The 20,871-nt window shown below is 29.1% G+C and overlaps 1 protein-coding gene and 1 non-coding gene across 2 annotated transcripts in view; one reads left to right on the top strand and one right to left on the bottom strand.

Annotated features, from left to right (window-relative positions):
* The first annotated feature begins 1,793 nt into the window (after positions 1-1,793).
* Trnan-guu lies at positions 1,794-1,867 on the top strand. The gene has a single exon. It is a non-coding gene; the product is annotated as a tRNA-Asn (tRNA).
* An 18,430-nt stretch (positions 1,868-20,297) lies between these two features.
* Positions 20,298-20,871, bottom strand: part of LOC113373383 (perlucin-like) — an 18,512-nt gene continuing 17,938 nt past the window's right edge. Inside the window, exons 3-4 of the mRNA XM_026613685.1 lie at positions 20,626-20,734; positions 20,298-20,563 (exon numbers count right to left, since the gene is read on the bottom strand). Coding sequence (XP_026469470.1) covers positions 20,298-20,563; positions 20,626-20,734 — 375 coding nt within the window. The remainder of the gene's footprint in view (positions 20,564-20,625; positions 20,735-20,871) is intronic.

The following is a 20,871-nucleotide window of genomic DNA, read 5'->3' as shown; positions in this document are numbered from 1 at the left end:
TTTTTTGTGAATATATATGTATTTGCGCATACATAAATATAATACAAGGCATCGTTCAAGGTCTATATTAAAGTCTGGCTTTAATTAAGTTTTTGTCGGGTTAGACTAGGCTGGCAGTCGGCATTTAAATACACTCCCGGGTGGCGCATTGAGCTACCCTTTAATAACGACACGATTCTCGCCAAGTCGGCACGCGCTTCTCGATTCCAGAGGGTTTTTACGTATCGTAAAACGACTCGAATTCATTATTATTCATAAAGCGATCCGAGGCAATATTTTTTCCTACAAAGTAGAAGCAATAAGAAATTGGTAAAATGAGATGTAACATTGTTATATGCGATTGTTTGGAAAAGTGGATAGAGAAAGAAGAAATTTGAGAAACTTTCAAATTTTGTTTTTTTTTCTATCTTCCCGTAGGGTTAGTTATAGTAATCATCCAAAAATCGAAAATGAAAATTTTTGCATATCTTCACGTTTGGAAGGTTTCTGAACATTTTGGAGAAAGGAATTTTATTTTATTTCAAACTTAAAAAAAAACTAGTGGGGCGCATGGCATCGTGGCTTAAGGCAAATTGCTTGAACTTCCCGTACCAAAAATTATTATTTTTTTAAAAAAGATTAACATTTTTGAAAAAACTTTACTTCGAAAAAATTAGATTTTTGAGAAACTATGAATTTTTGACAAAAAATTACTTTTTTTTGAAAAAAAAAAGACTCTTTTAGAAGGAAAATTTATTTTGAAATAATTTGGAAATTCTGAACTTTTTTTCAAAGCAATCGTACTGCTTTAACTGCATAGAAACAAAATATCGAAGCTCGTAAGCGCCGCGTCACCGTCTAACGGATAAACATTGTTACGGAACCCATAGGAATTTAAACAAAATTTATACGTGCCGGGGAAGTCTGTGAAAAATTTAAAAAACTAACAAATTTTTCGTCCATTTTTGAGCATTTTTTACTCATGAAATTTTTAAGCGTTTACAACTTTTGAACGAATCATAATAGGACATTGATGTTTTCGGATGAAATATTCTAAGTCGAAAGATCTTTAACCCAGTATTAAAAAAACTAACTTTTTAAAAAATGCCATTTGGCTGTCCAAAATTACATATTTTGAATTGTCTGGATCAAGAGACATGAATGAGTAAACATTTTCAAGAAATTTCCAAATTTTCAAGAAGAAAGTAATAAATTACAGTTTATAAAAAGGTTCCAAGTTTTCATAAAACTAAGTTTTCAAAAAATATCTGTATAATCAAAAATTTATAATTTAGGAAGAAAATCATAATTTTCAAAGCCTTTTTTCAAATTTTCAAAATTTTTAAAATTTTCAAAAATGTTCAAAAAAATTCAAATTACTCAAAAAAATCTAATAGTTCTTTTCTGAGCTAGGGTAGAAGGTTTCAGAAAATTGCCTTAAGGCACGACTTAAGGCACGACTTATCCTCCTAGTAGATTCTTTGATGGGCATTTATACTAATATCCGATCTTTATGTTATCTATTTCTCGTATATTTTTGATAATTACTAATAATAATAAGTACATTAAAAAAAGAACAAACAAATGTTCAGCCTTTTGTAGACATTTCCGAGATGCAGACGTTAAATATAAAAATATAAAATGAATAAGGATGTATTTTGAATTTACATTAATAAAATAAATTATAACTAATAAATAAGATAGATTGATTAAAATTAATAAATACAATTAAATTCTTTGTAGAGTAAAACTGTTTGTTCATAGTCTTTTTCTATTTCCGATTATCTACGACACTATGAAGTCGGTAACCATGTGCCTCCGTGGCGCAATCGGCTAGCGCGTTCGGCTGTTAACCGAAAGGTTGGTGGTTCGAGCCCACCCGGGGGCGAATATTTTTGATATTTAAATTTTTTTTTCAAAACTCGTAATATGGGGTCAAAACTTGGAACACTCTGTTTTAGTGATTTGTGCATTCGACAGATAGTGTACTGTGCACAAATCTCTCTTTCAACAAATACTCTTTTTGAAATTTTGATTGCCTTAGTATATTACATATACTTTTCTTCCCAAACACAGTTTCGCTTGTTGTAATTTTTGGTATTATACATTTTTGTAAAAATATTTTAATGTGCTATTGATGGTGACGCCTTATGTCTTGCGGAAACGATTTAAATTGAGGTAATTCTAAGCTGCGGTATGTGCCACCTATTTATACTGGTTTTTAGTTAAGTAGCATTTTACCTTAAAGCAATTTGCATAAGTTTCTTGATACCTTGATAAATAGTTATAAAAATATTAAATTATTATTTTTTTGATCAGATATGTTATTTTCACATTTTATCATGTTCATGCGACTTATCTTGAGGTAAAATGTCACATAAAACTATTTATTTTATACGTCACAGCCTCCAAATATTCTAAACTTCTTGACATTTTAGAATATTTTGTTCTTTTTAACTTCCCGTAGGGCAAGTTATAGTAATCGCAAAAAAATCGAAAATGAAAATGTTTGTATATCTTTACGTTTCAGAGGTTTCTGAATATTTTGGCATAACGTAGAAAAAATGAATGTATGTGTGTGTGTGTATGTGCATGCGCATGTGCGTGTATGTGTGTGTATGTGCGTGTGCGGATACAAATTTTCGTCGACGATTTCGGAAACACGGATGAAGCGATTTGAATAATTCAAAAAACATTCGATTCGTATTGATAAGGAGACGTGCTGATTAGTTTTTGACGAAGGCAGGTCAAACCGTTCTGAAGATGCGGGACAAAAAGTGCTAAAAACGGTAACCCAGTTGTTAAGAGAACGGAGCGTCCGATTTTAATAATTCAAAAAGCATTTTACTTGTATTGACAAGATGAAGAATTGATCAAATTTTCATTCAGGCAGGTCTAGCGGTTTCGGAGATCTAGTAAAAAAGTAAAAAAACCATTTGGCGGTCAAAAATGATCATTAGACATATGCACATCAAATTATCAGATATTTTATACAGATTTTAACAATAAGTATAAATTTTGTTTACATTTCTTTGGATTCCGTAAAAAATATTTCAAAATAAAAATAACATTTTTTTAAAAGTCTATTGTTCCAAAAAAGTATATTAATTTTAGAAATTTCTCAAAAATATAGTTTAAAAAAAATTAAGCATTTAAGAGAAAATATTTTTTGATATGGAAAGTTTCAGCAATTTACCCTAAGGCACGATGCCATACACTACTAGTTATTATTTTAAATAATCTAAACGAAGGAACAGTTTGTTTTTCGCAAAAAAAATCCGATTTGCTAATTTTATTTTCGTCAAAATTTTCGTCAAAAATTTAGTTTCTCAAAAATCTAATTTTTTCAGAGTAAATTTTTTTAAATAATGTTAATCTTTTAAAAAAAAAAAAATTTTTTTTGGTACGGGAAGTTCAAGCAATTTGCCTTAAGGCGCGATGCAATTTAAATAGCACTTGTTTTATACGCATGACGAATATACTCGCCAATTCAAAAAATTCAGGTACTAATCTATGACCTGTATATTGTCAGTCATTTATTTATACACGATTTTGATGAGGGTCCTAAGAAATGATGACTAGAATTTATTTAAAAATTGCAAATACTAACATCAATGTAGGAAGTAATGCTAAAAAACTAATAAACGATAAATTATGAGTAAGATTTTTTTTATTTTTTCACAAATTAGATTTTGTTTGCCACGACGCCCTTTTAGTGTAACCGTAACTTGTATGTAATAAAACGACACGAGATCAAAGTGTTTTTGGATCAAAGAAAATGAATAACATCCCTCATGGTATTCAATTAAGGCATTTCTGAACTGACGCACGCAAAAACACACCAGAAAAACATGTAAACAACTTGCAAAATTTTCTTTCGTAGAAATTTATTTTTTGCTTTTACTAGAAAATAATCAATACGATTTCCAATTGAACATACTAATAATATTTGTATTGTATAAATTAAGTTAATTTATTTAACACATTTTATTTTATTTATTTCTGGTACTAAAAATGTGGTTTTTGTTATGGACATTAATTATAATCAGTTACTACATGCAAAATACGGACATATGTTCTGATTAGATTCTGATTAGAATCGTATAAGCGCACGAAATTATTTAAAATTTTGATGATTTCTTATAATTAATAAGCCTATAATATTTTAGTATATTATTTCAGACTACAAAATTTATTATTTTACAAAGTTTGATCAAAACAAACAAAAAACACTTACACTTTTTCGTCAACTACAAAAAAATTGTCATTCTTTATGTAGGGTATTTTATAGTAATGGGCCAAAAATCGAAAAAAATGAAATTTTTTGCATATCTTCAGGTTTCAGAGGTTTCTGAACATTTTGGCATACCTCAGAAAAAATTCATGTGTGTGTTTAGCAATTTTTGGCCCACGTTTTTGGGCTCACGGATCAACCGATTTGAATGGTTCAAAAAACATTCGATTCCTATTGACAGGGAGATGTGTTGATTCGTTTTTGGCAAAGGCAGGTCCATCAGTTACAAAAATAGAAAAAAATGAAATTTTGTGCATATCTTCCAGAGGTTTCTGAACATTTTGGCATATCTTAGAAAAAATTCATGTGTGTGTTTAGCAATTTTTGGCCCAGGTTTTTGGGCGCACGGATCAACCGATTTGAATGGTTCAAAAAACATACGAAAAACTATTGATAGGGAGATGTGCTGATTAATTTTTGGCTATGGTAGGTCTAACCGTTCTGGAAAATATGGAGCAAAAATTGTAGAAAATAGAAATCGAGTTTTTGAGAGAACGGAGAATCCGATTTGAATGATAGAAAAATTATTGAATTTGTAACGATTGGGAGAAGTGGTTTAGTTTTTGGCAAAGGCAGGTCCAGTCGTTTCGGAGATACGGACCTAAATGTGCAAAAAATAGCAGTTTTTGAGAGAACTAAGCATGTGATTTGCATGATTCAAAAAACTTTCTGCTTGTGTTGACAAAACAATTGCTATTGGACAAACATTTTTTTTATTCCAAAAATTCATTTTTTCTAAAGAAATTTGTTTTTTACATACCAAAAATAATTAAGATTTTAATTTTAATTCTAGCTAAAGTTCTAAATGTCACTTACATATACATTAAACAAATAATTTCAACATTGCAATTCAGTTTACATAATTCTTATAAATATTAGACAATGCTACAGTATTTATAATAATCTATTTGAAAACATTTAATATTCCTCAAACATTTTGTTACGGTACGGGAAGTTCCAGCAATTTGCCTTAAGGCACAATGCCATACAAGTGTATATTATAATTTATTTTTCAACAAGTGTTCTTCAAAATATAAAAACCAATTAAGAAGTTCACGTCTCCGCCATCAACTACAAATTCCTCATAACCGCGTTGCCTTAATGATAAAGTAAATTCGAAATGAAAAGAAAATTTATATAGTTTGAACGAAACGTGCAAGTAATATTAATAATTTATAGTAGAAGTATACATCAAGAGAGTTTTCCGTGCGCTGCGGGATTAAAAATAAAACATCGAAAAGGCGCACATGCTCGCTATGAATTCTGACAGTAATTCTTATTTGAATTTTTAAGCTCGCCTGTATAAACTACATGACTGGCATTTCATGCTGCCTCTTAAGAAACTGCATTTTAAATACTAATTATATCCTTCACTAATTCCCAACTCTCTTCGGATGTTCTAAGAAATTCAATAAAAAATGAGGCAAAAAGTCAAAACTCGAGATTACAGACAGTGTTCGGGTAGGGCTTGTGTAAAAATATGATTAATTTGTGTTGTCGTCGACGGAATTTAATCAAGGGGAAACAAAATGGTGAAATTCGATATGGTGAAAGATGTTTTGTAGATCAGACAATCTTTACGGTCTGATAATTAAAGGGGAGTTCAAGCAACCTTGTCTTAAGGGGCACAACTAGTGTGAAATTTCGAAAAAATCGATTTTTGTTTTTTTTTGGTAGATTACAACTTTAAAAATAATATATAAAAATTTCAAATCGACATCTCATAGTTTTTGAGTTACAGCCATTTAAAAAGTATATATATAGTATATAGTACAACGATCATTTTATCTTTAAACACGTTTTTCTCGAAACTGCATTTTCCGAATTTGCTGCAGTGATTACTCAAAAACGAATTATCCGATCACTATCAATTTTTTTACATGTTCTATATATAGTTCTCCGTAAAATGGACTATCGATTTTTTTGATCGGATCAAAAATCGAATTTTGGCAGTCGAAAAACGACCAAAATTTTGGGTGAAATTCGACTTTTTTTTAAAAAACGCCGCCATTTTGTCAATTTTTGATTTATTTTTTTCATCGTAGTTCATTTTACAGATAATATTATCTAGTTTAACGAGAATTTTTTTTTATTTCATCCACGTAGAAGGCCGGAATCACTGCAGCAGTTAAGGGCCTTTTTTTTTGTCGCGCCGTTGGAGATCGACGATAACTTAAAAAATATTTAATTTTTTTTTCAAAAATTTTACTATGTATTCTTAACAATGTATAAATATATTCCTAAATATATAAATGATTGATAAAGTAGTTTTATTAATATAAATTCCCAAAAATCACCGTTTTTGGGCGGTTACACTAGTTGTGCCCCTTAATACAAAATTCTACTTACTCTTATATTAGTTTTCTATATTTATTTCCAAAGAATAATGAAAGATCGAATTCAAAGTCGTTTCATTCCAAACTTTTATATTGGAGTGTATATAGCTGTTGGCATGGGATCGTAGTAAATTTTATCTAGTTTCTCCCTGTCTAACTAGAAAGGGGTGCTTTCAAATGATATTTGTGAGTTATTTGACCAAAACCAAAAAAAGTCCCTAATTTTCTATTAAATGCTAAAGAAAATGAAGGATCAAATCAAAGATCAAAGTCGTTTTATTCCAAACTTTTATATCGGTGTGTATATAACTCTTGGCATGGAATCGTAGTAAATTTTATCTAGTTTCTCCCTATCTGACTGAAAGGTAGTGCTTTCTCTTGATATTTGTGAGTAATTTGACAAAAACCAAAAAATGACCCGAATTTTCTATTTATTTCCAAAGAATAATGAAAGATCGAATTCAAAGTTGTTTTATTCCTGTTGGCATAGAATCGTAGTTTTTGGCTTCTGTGACGGATTACAAACGATATTTGAATTACTAAGTAGGACTCGGTGTTTTAGGACGTAATAAAACCTAGTTTCAATTGCAGGAGTTGCTAACTTTCATTAGCATATCACTTACAGAGTTTCAGAACTAATTCGGAGCCGGAATCACCGAGACTCTTCAGTCACGAGTCGTAAATAATTCGGGTTCTCGTAATGTTATACCCTGCCCTTAAAGTGAAATGAAATATCTTAATGTCGTAAAGAGGGATTCATACTTGTAAAGAAGTTAGAAGGAACAAACGTGAAGGATTAACTAATGAGGGACAAGAAATACGAACCAATGATTGTAATTGTTTTTTTTTTATCTTTGCAAAAAATAAGTTTGATACGATTTGCTAATTTTATATTTTCTCGAAATTTCAAATATTTCGAATTAGATTTTTCATTCTTTAGCAACAAATAGAAAATTTAAGACATTTTTTCAGTATTTGTGAAATAACACAGAATCTTTGTATAGGGGTAACTTTTCTACTTAGCACCACAGAAACTAGATAAAATTTGCTAAAATTCCATGTCAACAGTTGCACTGTTAACTGTCCGATTCAAATGTTTCGAATAAAACGACTTGGAAATCGATTTTTCATTCTTTGTCAACAAATAGTGGATTTGGGACTTTTTTTTACAGGTTTTGTCGAACTTCAGTAACTAAGAAACTTTGTATAGGGGTAATTTTTTTAGTTAGTACAGCAGAAACTAGATAAAATTTACAATAATTTTATGTCAACATTTGCCCACTGTCCGATACAAATGTTTTGAATAAAACGACTTTAAAATCGATTTTTCATTTTTTTGGCAACAAATAATGGATTTGGGACATTTTTTCAGTTTTTTTCAAATAACACAGAAACTTTGTATAGGGGTGATTTTTTTAGTCACCACAGCAGAAACTAGATAAAATTTGCTACAATACCCTGCCAACAGTTGTACATTGTCCGATACAAATGTTCGAATAAAACGACTTTGACTTTGTCAGTCCCAAATCATCAAGCTAGTATTTCACAAATAGGTTTTAATTTCAGACATATTATTATTTTATAATGATTCCCTTTGAAAGCGAAAGTAATTAAAACACATTGTTCTTCGACTCGCGTGTTGCATTAATTAAATTTTAAAACTTTTTGATAAATTGTACACCGTCATTTAATTTTTACCCTCCAGTCATTCAATTACGAAAACAATGGAGAACTTTTAGGATAAGTCGGACACATTCGATGCCAGGGATTCGACATTATCAAAAAATCTATTGTGGTCACAGACATAGTCAATCCTTTGATGTTGATATTTAATATCATTTTATTCCATAAAGAACGAGAAATATTATTTATATATATATATATATATATATATATATATATATATTTCCATACATACACACATTTTATTGTAATACAACTACAAGGTTTTATATAGTCGTAGAAAATTTTAACTTAAGTTTAATCAATATTTTGAATATTTCCTTTTGACGATCCTACATTCGTTAAGTTTTATAGTAGTAAAAATGGTCTTTCAAGATATATTTGAATAAAAATTGAATGTTCTATTAAATGCTAAAGAAAATGAAAGGTCGAATTCTAAGTCGAAAGTCTAACTGAAAAGGAGTGCTTTACCCTGATATTTGTGAGTGATTTGGCAAAAACAAAAAAATGTCCCGAATTTTCTATTTATTTCAAAAGAATGATGAAAGATCGAATACAAAGTCGTTTTATTCGAAACATTTTTATCGGACTTAGAACCACATTTCTGATACACACATACTTTTTCCAAATTTCGTCTCATTTGATTCAGAATGACTTGAAATATCGAAAAAATATAAAATTAGTAAATCAGCGAAAAAAACTTCTCTTTCGCAAAGTTAGTAATAAAATTCAAAATATGCTGAAACATTCATAAATTCTAGTTACTTTTACTAATAAGATAGATCTTTTCGAATTCCCTCGAATGGACCAAAGTATTCTTTATACTTATACTTATTTATTGATAATAAATTTCACTTAGAACCTTTTGTAACCTATTTCTTGAAGCCAAACATCGTGTGCGGTCTCCGTGCACAATATAAGCCGTTTTTAGTCCGGAAGAAAAACGAGATATGACTTGAATCGAATGCACGCATATCTAGGATTTTTTTTAAATCGATATTTATGGGTGGTTGAGTTTCGATCTACAATCTTTGAACGTTCGAATAAATTGACTTCTAGACAGGTATTACGATTTTACAATAACATTCTGTCACTTGTAAATCAATCGATATTGAATTATTTGTATACATATACATACTCGCATTGTGGGCAACAAATTTTTTTACAATAAGCGTTTTGTATGACCATGTTACAAATAAGGATATATGATAGTTTTGGTTGTATCTGTTCTGGAAAAAATTAGTGGTGCTTTAAGGCAAATTGCTGGAGCTTTCGGTGCCGTAACGAAATGTTTTCAAATAGATTATTATAAATATTGTATCATTGTCTAATATTTAGAAGAATTGTATAAACTGAATTACAAAGTTAAAATTATTTATTTAAAGTATATAAGTGAGCTTTAAAATTTTAGCCAGAATTAAATTTAAAATCTGAATTATTTTCGATATGCAAAAAAAAATAATTTTGAAATAGATTTTTTTTAAAAGCAAATGTTTTGTCAACACAAGCAGAAAGTTTTTTGAATCATTCAAACCAGATGTTTATTTCTCTCAAAAAAGGCAATTTTTGCACATTTAGCTCTGTATCTCTGAAACGGCTAGACCTGCCATTGCCAAAAACTAATCACCACTTCTCTCAATCATTACAAATTGAATATTTTTAAGATCATTTATATCGAATACTTCGCACTCTCAAAAACGCGATTTCTATTTTCTACACTCTTCGCTCCGTATCTCCGAAACGGCTAGAACTGCCTTTGCCAAAAACTAATCTGCACATCTCCCTATCATTATGTGTGCATTTATGTATGAATACAATTTTCAGTCTACGTTTTTGGGCGCACGGATCAACCTATTTGAATGATTTAAAAAACATTCGATTCCTATTAATAGGGAGATGTGCTGATTAGTTTTTGGCAAAGGCAGGTGCAGCCGTTATGGCGATATGAAGCGAAGAGTGCAGAAAATAGAAATGGGATCATCCGATTTGTATGATCGAAAAAACATTCAGTTCGTAATGACGGGGAAAAGTGGTTATTAGGCAAAGGTAGGCCCAGCAATTTCAGAGATTCAGAGCTAAATGTTAAAAAATGGCAGTTTTTGAGAGAACTAATTGTCCAATTTAAATGATTCAAAGAACTTTCTGCTTGTTTCAACAAAATAATTGCTTTTGCAAAAAAAAAATTGTTTCTAATATTTTTTTCAAAAAATATTTTTGTAATTTAGGATTAAAAATTCAAAAAATTACCCAGGCTAAGCACAGTCTAAGCGCCACTCAGGTACAAATGTTTGCCCAAGTGCGTTTAGATTGTTTATGTACTGCAAAACTTTTCCAATTTTGTGAAAACTATTGAAAAATGTGAAAATGCCGCCAAGCTAAGCACAGTATAAGTAAAAATGTCGCACAAAATTATTTGCAAATGCGTTTAGACTGTAATCAATTCTGTGTAAATTAGGAAACTATTTTTTTTAAATTGAATTCGAAATGAAATGATGATAGTTAATATTCTGGAGATAAATTGATTTATGATTTACATTTGATTTGCTCAGACATAACAAGATAGCAAAAATAATGAAAGTTTCAGTATTTGTAATAAGATATTTGAAAACGTTTAAAATTTCTCAAATATTTCTTTTCGGTACGGGAAGTTCCAGCAATTTGCTGGCACGATGCAATACACCACTAGTTTTTGTAATGTTAGCTAGGGACTTTTTTACATTTTTATATATAATATATATATATATTAATATAGGCATATGGATCATTTCCTCGCACACTTAATCGGCGTTCTTTTCGAGTTTCCTTAATGAGCGTGTGAATCTTTATGGGCATCTAAAATAAATTTATACAATCCATTACACATTTTGAATATCATACATCCGTTCTAAAACTAAAAGTATGTGCACAGCGATCGTATACTTGATTTATGGGTTAGATAAGTGTACTTGAACAGAGTCTTTGTGCTAACACAAGGAGAGGCATTTAACACTTGGAAGCACTTTTTAGCGGATACTCGATATATATCGATATTGTAGAACGCATTAGCGACCGGCTTCTTCGATGCTTCTCTGCTTGCTTTGTAATATTAACATGAACAGATTTAGGAACTCCAAAGTCGGATGGTAATATAATAATATTGTGACTAGTTGGTATTGGTATTTTGCCTTGAGGCAAGTTACATGAACTTCCCGATATGTGGAAATAATCGTCTTAATCAATAAAAAATAAATTCATTTATGATTGATTAGAAGTATTCCAAGTGGATTTATTACACATAATTGCAAACGAACGAACACGTTAACTCGGAGTATTTTCTAAAAGCAAATTTTCACAAACCAAGAATTTTTATAATTGAACCAGTTTTCGTAGAACGTTAATGGTTTAGTATGTTCATTAGGACCAAGTACTCTATCGTTATACCAAGTAAATCGTCTAATTTTAATTTTAACAAACGTCAAAAAAACTACTCATTTTCTCAAACTTTGATGAATTTTTAAAATTAAACTACTTGTCGCAAGGTCGTAATATTTCAGTAAGTTCTATAAGACCATGATATAAAGTTCCATAAAAATCGGCTTAATTTTTTCCAACAGTTAATTCCAAGAAAACAACTCGGTAGATTTTTACCTAAAACTAGTCAGTGGCATTCCCAACTAATATCATTCGAACAGTTTTTGATTTTTTAAAATCGATTCGGTAGTATGAGCTTAAATGTGAACGATAAGTTTAACACTTTTTTCCAAATTACAAAGAAACGGCTTGGCAGATCGTCGCAAAGTGACACACGATAGTCCTCATTGAGATACATCAAATGGCTCTTAAATTTCTGAAATCGGTTCAGGCGTTTTTGAGTAAACGTCGATGAAAGGTCTAAATTTTGACAAATGCCATAAAAACGATACCAATTTTTGCAAACTTTGACGAATTTTTAAAGCTAAACGAGTTGTCGTAGGGCCGTAATAATTTAGTATGATCTATAAGACTACGGTATCTACTATCAAAAAATAATTATAAAAATCGGCAAAATTTTTTTTATAACTTTATTACAAGAAAACGGCCCGGCCGATCTTTACCAAAACTAATCAGCACTATTGGCAACCAATATCTTTCGTACGGTTTTTGAATTTTTAAAATCGATTCAGAATTGCGGGCTAAAATGTGGACGAAATTTTTCTAACTTTTTTGCTATTTAAAAAGAAATGGCTTAACCGATCGTCGCACAAAACGGACAAACAATAGGCTTCATCGAGATAGATAGAATGTTTTTTAAAGTTTTGAAATTGGTCCAACCAAAAAATCTATTTACACACACACACATACATACATACATACACACACACATACTTTTTCAAAAATTTGGTCTCATTCGATTCAGAATGGCTTGAAACGTCGAGAAAACATAAAATTAGCGAATCGGATTTTTTGATGAAAACATAAACTTTTCCTTCGGGAAATTAAATATTATAGGCCTACTATAAGTGTTTGGATTATAAAAATTCATCAAATTGTTGTGGGATTCCAATCAGAATCCATGCTGCCGAGCAATGTACGTTCTGTGTTTCTTAGGTATTTACTGATTACAATAAAATATAATTTTAGACACAAAATAAAACAAAATTTGTGATTTTATTTATTTCTATTATTAATTATCTTCGAAGTTTCATTTTATTTCGATAGTGTATGGGTACCCTCATAGTGCAAAGTGGTACTTTTTATGCCGCCGGGTTTATTATGTGCGTTGCTGCGATTCTCACATTACCGCAAAGGCAAAGGAAATGTTCTCATCGCACATTTTGCTCAACGGCTACACTTAAGTGTCCCTAATGGTACTATTATGTTACTAGTTTTTAAGAAAATCTTACAGACTTTTTCCATGAAGCCATATATATCGCTCTGCGAATCAAGTTACTAACTTGAGTTACTAAACTAAGATTTTTTTTTTTTCTCTTTTTTAAATTACAATCTGTCTTTACAAAGAGGAAGACATTCAGTAATTTTGATGATATATAAAATATTAAACATTAGATCTAAAAGGTTACCCAGTAGTGAGCCTTTTCAATTTTGATATATTAAATTTAAATTTTGTGATTATATAGAGTAAACTTAAGAATAAAATGATCTATGAGGTAAATGAGTATAAATTGTGAATTATAACAACAAATGATAAAAGACATAACTAATAAACTAAGCACAATAAAAATAAATAAAAATATAAATAAACAACTAAATAAGCAGTACTGCTAATTAGAATGAACTAAACTAAGATTCGCAGAGCATTTGGTGATCTAATTAACAATTTATATACTCATTTTTTAGGTAAAAATTACGTGTATTCTAGTAAAAATTATTACATGCACTTGCATGTTAAAATTTTGGATAATTTGTAGTTGAAATGCGGGCTTTAGTATTTTGAAAACTTGCTTTATATGAATTTAGCATTTTTTTACTTTTCTTCAAATAACTTTTATTTTTTCTTCCGGATACGAAATTTTTTTACATTAGTATAAACTAGATAAAATTAACTAAAGTCTAGTACAAACTGTTTTATACATTTTTGGATATTAAAATTTTGTAGAGTTCGTATTTGAAATGCGGACTTTAATATTTTGATAATTTGCTTTATATGGGATTAGTATATTTTTCACTTTTCTTCAAATACCATTAATTTTTATTTTGGATATTATAATTTGTTTACATCAGTAAAATCTAGATAATATTTACTAAAATCTAGTAAAAACGGTTTTACACATCTGGAATTAGATGTATAAAGCAGTTTTTACTGTTTCTGGATATAAAATCAGATTCTGGATATAAAATTTTTGTATAATTTGTAGTTGTAATGCGGACTTTTGTATTTTGATAACTTACTTTATAAGGGTTCAGTACATTCTCATACTTTTTTTCAAAAAAATTTATATTTTCTTTTTGAACATTATGATTTGTTTGCATTAATAAAAACAATATAAAGTTTACTAGAGTCTAGTAAAAAATGTTGCATACCCTTGTATATTTAAATTTTGAATAACTCGTAGTTGAAATGTGGACTTCTGTGTGATAAATTTCAAATAACTTTAAATTTTCTTTCTGGATGTTATAATTTGTTTACATCAGTAAAAACTAGATGAGATTTACTAAAACCTATTAAATTTTTTTATATACACTTGGATATAGAAATTTTGTATAATTAGTAGTTGAAATGCGGACTTTAGTTTTTTCATAATTTTCACTATATGGAATTTCTTTTTTTCAAATAACTTTTAATTTTCTTTCTGGGCATTATAATTTGTTTGCATTAATGAAAACTAGATCAAATTTACCATAGTCTAGTAAAAATGTTGCATACCCTTGTATATTTAAATTTTGAATAACTCGTAGTTGAAATGCAGACTTAACATATTAAATTAAAATGATATATTGATTTTTAATGATTAAGACGATTATTACACATATGAGTACGTTCATGTGAGAATTTATTTTGAGACAAAAAGGTTGTAAAAATTATAATATTTTTATTATAATTATTTTAAAATCTTATAATAAACATAAGAAACGTTGTTTGAGACTAAGGAGCCAATTCTTCGATAAAATAGAAATGTTAGATAGGGTCCGCCAAATAACTTTATTTTTTTTTACAAACTACTGAATATTTTCTAAATTTTTTTTTCTATTTGAAAGTACAATCCTTTCAGTTAATAATGAAATTAATTCAGTTAATAATTTCATTCAAAAATGAAGAAAAAAAAGAGTGCGCGTAAGGATCACACGCGATTGAAGTAAAACTTTTAATATTGTATGAGTAGGCAATTAAGATAAAAATAAAAAAAACATCATATTTGAATTTTAAAAATCATCTTTTAATAATCATATAACATCAATAATAATAAGATCTCTTGAGCATCGGCACAGCTGTCCTACTGATATTAAGAGTTTGAATATGATGTGAAGCTTTCTTCCTAATTTTGTTACCTATCTTACCGGGAAATTCAAACCATAAACGTAGAAGTTCATCATTATCGCCACGTTCTATGTACACTAATTTTCCCACACAACCATTAGCTAAGCCATCACTTACATCAATATTAGTTGTTATTATGTAAAATTTATTCAGAACTAAAATTATTTCATACAGCAAAGCCCCGGTATCAATAACCGATTTTTGTGAAACTGCTGACGAATGTATGATTGTTGATCTGTCGCATGGCAACCTACATAAATATCCGTGGCAGTAGATATTATTTTGTCTTCAACGAGATTCAATATAAATTTATTATATTCCATGGCACATTTATTCTCTAAGAAAAGTCTTATTCCATGAGGACATAATACAGCAACCTCTTCTTTTGTAAAAAAAACGTGATTCAATTAATGCAAGTTCATATAGGGTTTAGCGCTCGACTTACGCATGACATGACGGGAGTGGATACTCGCGACATCAGCGCTTACGGCGTCGTAGTGTTCAACTACACGTTGGCATTTTCGTTGCATTTGTACGGATTTACACCCGTGTCGCGCCTAAAAATTTTTACACCCATATCGCGCCTAAAGAAGTTTTACTTCAAAAAACCTCGGCTGACCGTTGAAGAAAAAATGAAAATGAAAATGAAAAATGTTAGATGGCATACCCTACAGTAAAGACAGACAGAGTTCAACATAGCGTTATCATATTTACCACATTTCTATTTTTTTAGAGAATTGTCTTCTAAATATTCAAAAATACTAAAAATTTATATCTATCATTACATTAGCCTCATTGATTCGACTATGGTAACTAGTGCAATGTAATGTAATATAAGCGTTTCGTGTAATGTCCCCACGCCAATAATAATATAAACCAAAAGGGGAATAAATCATGTAGAAAGGTCAAATCGAATGAACGACGCCATCGGCCTGGATTCAATCCTCGAAGGGGCAGGATAGGAAATCCAATTTCATGTCATTCAACTAACTATTCAACGAATACGTCGACTGAGGCAGGGAATGGTTTTTAGTTACCAATCAATTTTAATTTTGATCCACATTACAGATGGTAGAAAATTTAAAATAGAATAAATAAAGTTTCGACGTCATGTGAGATGGATACTTCTATTATGAATTTATTATATCATCTTTGGTTGTAAGTAAGGATTCATTCATAAGCCAAAACAACATTCAATTAGATGTTTTGATGCTTATCTACAGGTCGATGGCTAATTATTAACCATACAATTTTTTTTAGGAAACATATAAATATTACGTGGGTTCAATATTAGATTGAAAATTCATCAAATGAGAATAAAAATGGGAATTCCAGTTAAATTATAACTCAGTAGTTATTTCATATACATATTTGGGATATTATATAGAATTAAACTCATCATAGAAAACCAATTATTAGGTTGTCAAATATCTCCCTTCCGCTTTTTTGCTCTTGGTTTATAATACAAAAAGGCGGAAGGGAGTTATTTGACAACCTAATATTTTAATTAAATTAATTACAGCAAAAAAAAACAAAACTGCATTTTTGCTGATACTAATAATATTATGTAAATTAATTTATAATATAATAACTTGAAGCATGATATTAAAACGTTCTATATTCGCAATAGTTAGATATCTTGAGATTTTTCTGACGAAATATTTGCGTTGCGTAAATTTAACAATTGATTTATCTTAATTCTTATAGATTTAGTAAATTATTTTCACATTTTGGGAAGTTTATCCCGCTTACCTTAAAGCAAAATAGTGGCAAAACGCAACTTACAACCACTTATTTTTTACAGTCTCAAAATATTCTAAAAAACTTGAAATCTTGGAATATATATTTTATTAAAAAATTTCAAATAAAATAGCAAATGGTCACTGTTTTGTATTAATTATACTTGTCAATACACAAAATTCTGTCGGTTCTCCATGACAAGTATATACGTCAATTACAGTTATGGTTATGAAATTATGGAATTAATTTTAAATATTAACTGACATAGCATAGAAGAATTTTTATAAAAAATGTATCTAAAATTTATTAATGGTTCAGTCAAATTGACTAGTTCCAATATAATGACTTATAGACTTAAATTAATACATAAACTCAGTAACTAATTGTGAGATTATTTTTTATTTGAACCGATATAATTGAATCAATTTAAATTCATCATCATCGAGTACGTTTAGTTTTGTTATCATATTGGCATTTAATTGCTGAACTAAAGAAAATATGGATGAGTTTGATTAAATTTGTTAAATTTCTAAATTTACTACCATAATTAGATATATTTTATGAAATACTTATAAAAAATATACAGCTCCAAATGAGAGATCCAGAATATAAATTTATATTTAAGCAAAATACACGACATTATTGATAGATTGTTGTGCAATAATGCTACAATACAAAATTTTTGTTCGCAAATCCAACATATTGATACTACATATGTGTATATATATACATATATAATGCGTATTAACAATAATAAATTTTGAACGTGTGATGACATTTGTTCAAAATTTTCAAAAAAAAAATCTATATTATCCCAATAATCGACATCGAACCATAGAATTCATTAAGTGTAACAATATAAATCGCACCAAGGCGTGCACCTTGTTAAGTTCGATATGAAATTTCAAACTGACGTCAGAATTTGTTTAAAATTTTCTCTGAAATTTTGCAATATTAATGATTATTAACCATATGCCAAATTTTCATTAGGTACCAGGCTCGCACGCCCACTTATCGATTCGATCGCACTGACATACATACGTTTGTCATGTAGTTCGTTGCATTATCACACATGTTTATAGAAGTCAAGCTGATAAATTATTTACTCAACATAATTTGATAACAACTTTATAATGTTCACTAATACTCGATAAAAAATAATACATTCAGAATATTTTTTTGGGTTCATACAAAAACCAACATTTTAGAAAACCGGTTTTCGAGTAGCACTTTGTCGAAAAAACGGTTCAACCGGTATAGTGTTTTTATAAAAATAACTATGTGCTCGAATAATTCTAACAAAACAAAAATCACAAAAAAATTAAGTGATTCATATATTGAAATCCGGTATTTTTTACTAAAAAACTAATTTTTGAATTTTATAATTTTTTTCCTAAAACCGGTTTTCAAAACCGAATTTAAAAAGCCGACAGTTATATACTTATTTTCTACATAGTTATACGTACAAATTTGTGATTTACTGTCAACACTAAATTTTATCATACAACAATGAGTTTAAAAAACAAAGTATTAAAATATCAGATACATTTTTTGCGAGAAATTCTCGTATTGCATAAGTCAAGTTATTTTCATACAAGTGCTAATTGATACTTAAAATGATTTTCAATTAAAGTTTGTCGATTTATTAAAAAAAATACCGGTTTTCAATGAAAACGATGTTACTAATAGATAGCCTTCTTTGTTACACTATTATAAAATAATTTAACCATTATATGCAAAAACTATGCATAAACAACAAATATTTGATTCCTTTTAAACCGATTAAAACCGCCCCAAGAAAAATACTATTTGTAAACCGATTTTTTTAAAATGTCGGTTTTTATATATATAATAAATCCTATTTGTAAGTATCACTCGATCATAAAATGTATAATAAAATAATGAATCTTGAAAAAAATATATAAGCGTAAAATGCTTTAGAAGAATTAATAAATAATTATTTTTCAAGAAACTTTTTTTTTCTTTTTGTCGTAAAATAATGACTAGATGTCTTACTAATCATACACTTATGTCACCAAGATGCGCGCGTTCTAAATGTGTTAATTTACGACACAAAGTCAGAATCGCTTTAGTATATTTATACGTGAAACTACTCTTCGTTAACCGATTTTTATGAAATTTTATAATCACATTAGGTATGCCTGAGAATCGGACAATCTATTTTCCATACCCCTATGTGGTATGGATTGTCCTTTCTTCAGATTTTTTTTAGTTTTTAGACCATTTTAAATTTTTTTTTCATAATTTGTAATTAAAAAATACACACAACCCTACTTTTTTATTCTGTTTTCACATAATTTTAGTTCAGATTTACTTGAACTTATAAAAAACCTAAATATTTACTTAGAAAAAAAATTCATTTTTATCAAAGTTGTCCAACCCTAACACTTTTTATCAAGTTTCTTAACTAAATTTGGATTTTGCTTTGTAATTAACAAAATACGCCAATTCAAGTTAAATAAAATCAGTTTGAAATTAGTCATGCACTTGCAATGATTATCAATATGCCCCAGGAACAATTATATATGACATGCTTTGCAATGCATAAACCTTTATAAAAATATTATTTGTGTTAGCCTCTTTCACTTACATATTTCCATATTCACAATTAGTTAGTAATTTTTTATACTAAAAATTTTCTAGATATATTTTGATGCTTTTACATTTGCCAGGCCAGCTAGTATATATACATTAGGTATATATACATTCATCTAAAAACAAAAAATATTGATCTAACTAGTTGTTATTGACATTTGGCCTTGAGGCAAGTTAGGGTGGTCCTTAATATGGACATGTTCGAATTTCCTTGCTTCCTAGGGCTCAAATGGTTCCAAATGGTTCCAAATGGTTCCATACAAAGCTTTGATTGAATTGCGCCCTATCTAAAAGACAATATTAGGAGCAAAAGCTTTCAGAAAATTGTTATTTATCAATTTGGAACCATTTGAGCCATCGGAAGGAAATTCAAAAATATCCATATTAAGGACCACCCTTATATGTAATAATACATAATAAATGTAATATTTCAATAATACATAATGAAAATAGTTATTATATTGTCGTAATCTATAAAATATTGAATTTAATTAATGATGATTTATATATAATATAGATATTTTGTACTTTTCAAATCGTAGTCCACTACTGAAAAAAAAACTGGGAATATGAAAAACAGTATATAATTATAATATAATGTATTTGATTAGTCCTTTATAATTTACAGAAAATATAAAATAAATTATTCAACAGTGAATATTTTCTTATACAAGTCGAATTAAAGATCTTGATCTTAAATACTCTGCACCTCGGTTTCGCCTCTGGGTTCTATTTGCGATTTTGTTTGACACAATGGGAATATCGTTCGAGTATTGCAATGTATATCGTTCCATCCAAAGGAATCAAGCAATTCTAAAATTTCCATACAACTTTCGACCCCAAAAAAGTTATCTGGCTGATGAGGATACCATCCAGTGTATACCATTTGATCACCACTAAGCCATTTCCAAGTATTACCGACTTTGTGACCACCAGTCCAGAAATGTTTCAGAATATAACCTAATTAGTAAAAAAAAGTGAGCACCAATGATAAACACTTTGAGCTTTATTAGTGTGCTAACCTGAATTAATTATATGACATCTTAATTCTTTTTGTTCGGACTCGTTAATAATTGTTGCTAAAGTCATACCATGATTGTCACAATATTGTTGAGCGTCGTCCCAATTCATCTAAAAACAAAAAATCTTGCTTTAATTAGTTGGTATTGGTATTTAGCCTTGAGGCAAGTTACATGAACTTCCCAATATGTGTAAATAGTCGACTTAATCAATAAAAAATAAATTAATTTATGAGTAATTAAAAGTAT

This window comes from Ctenocephalides felis, unplaced genomic scaffold (genome assembly GCF_003426905.1).
Source record: "Ctenocephalides felis isolate EL2017-DRISC unplaced genomic scaffold, ASM342690v1 CF-g0.4_SCAFFOLD_01604, whole genome shotgun sequence".
NCBI classification, from domain to species: domain Eukaryota; kingdom Metazoa; phylum Arthropoda; class Insecta; order Siphonaptera; family Pulicidae; genus Ctenocephalides; species Ctenocephalides felis.
Note: the sequence above shows the minus strand (reverse complement) of the source record. Positions and strands in the feature narration are given on the sequence as shown.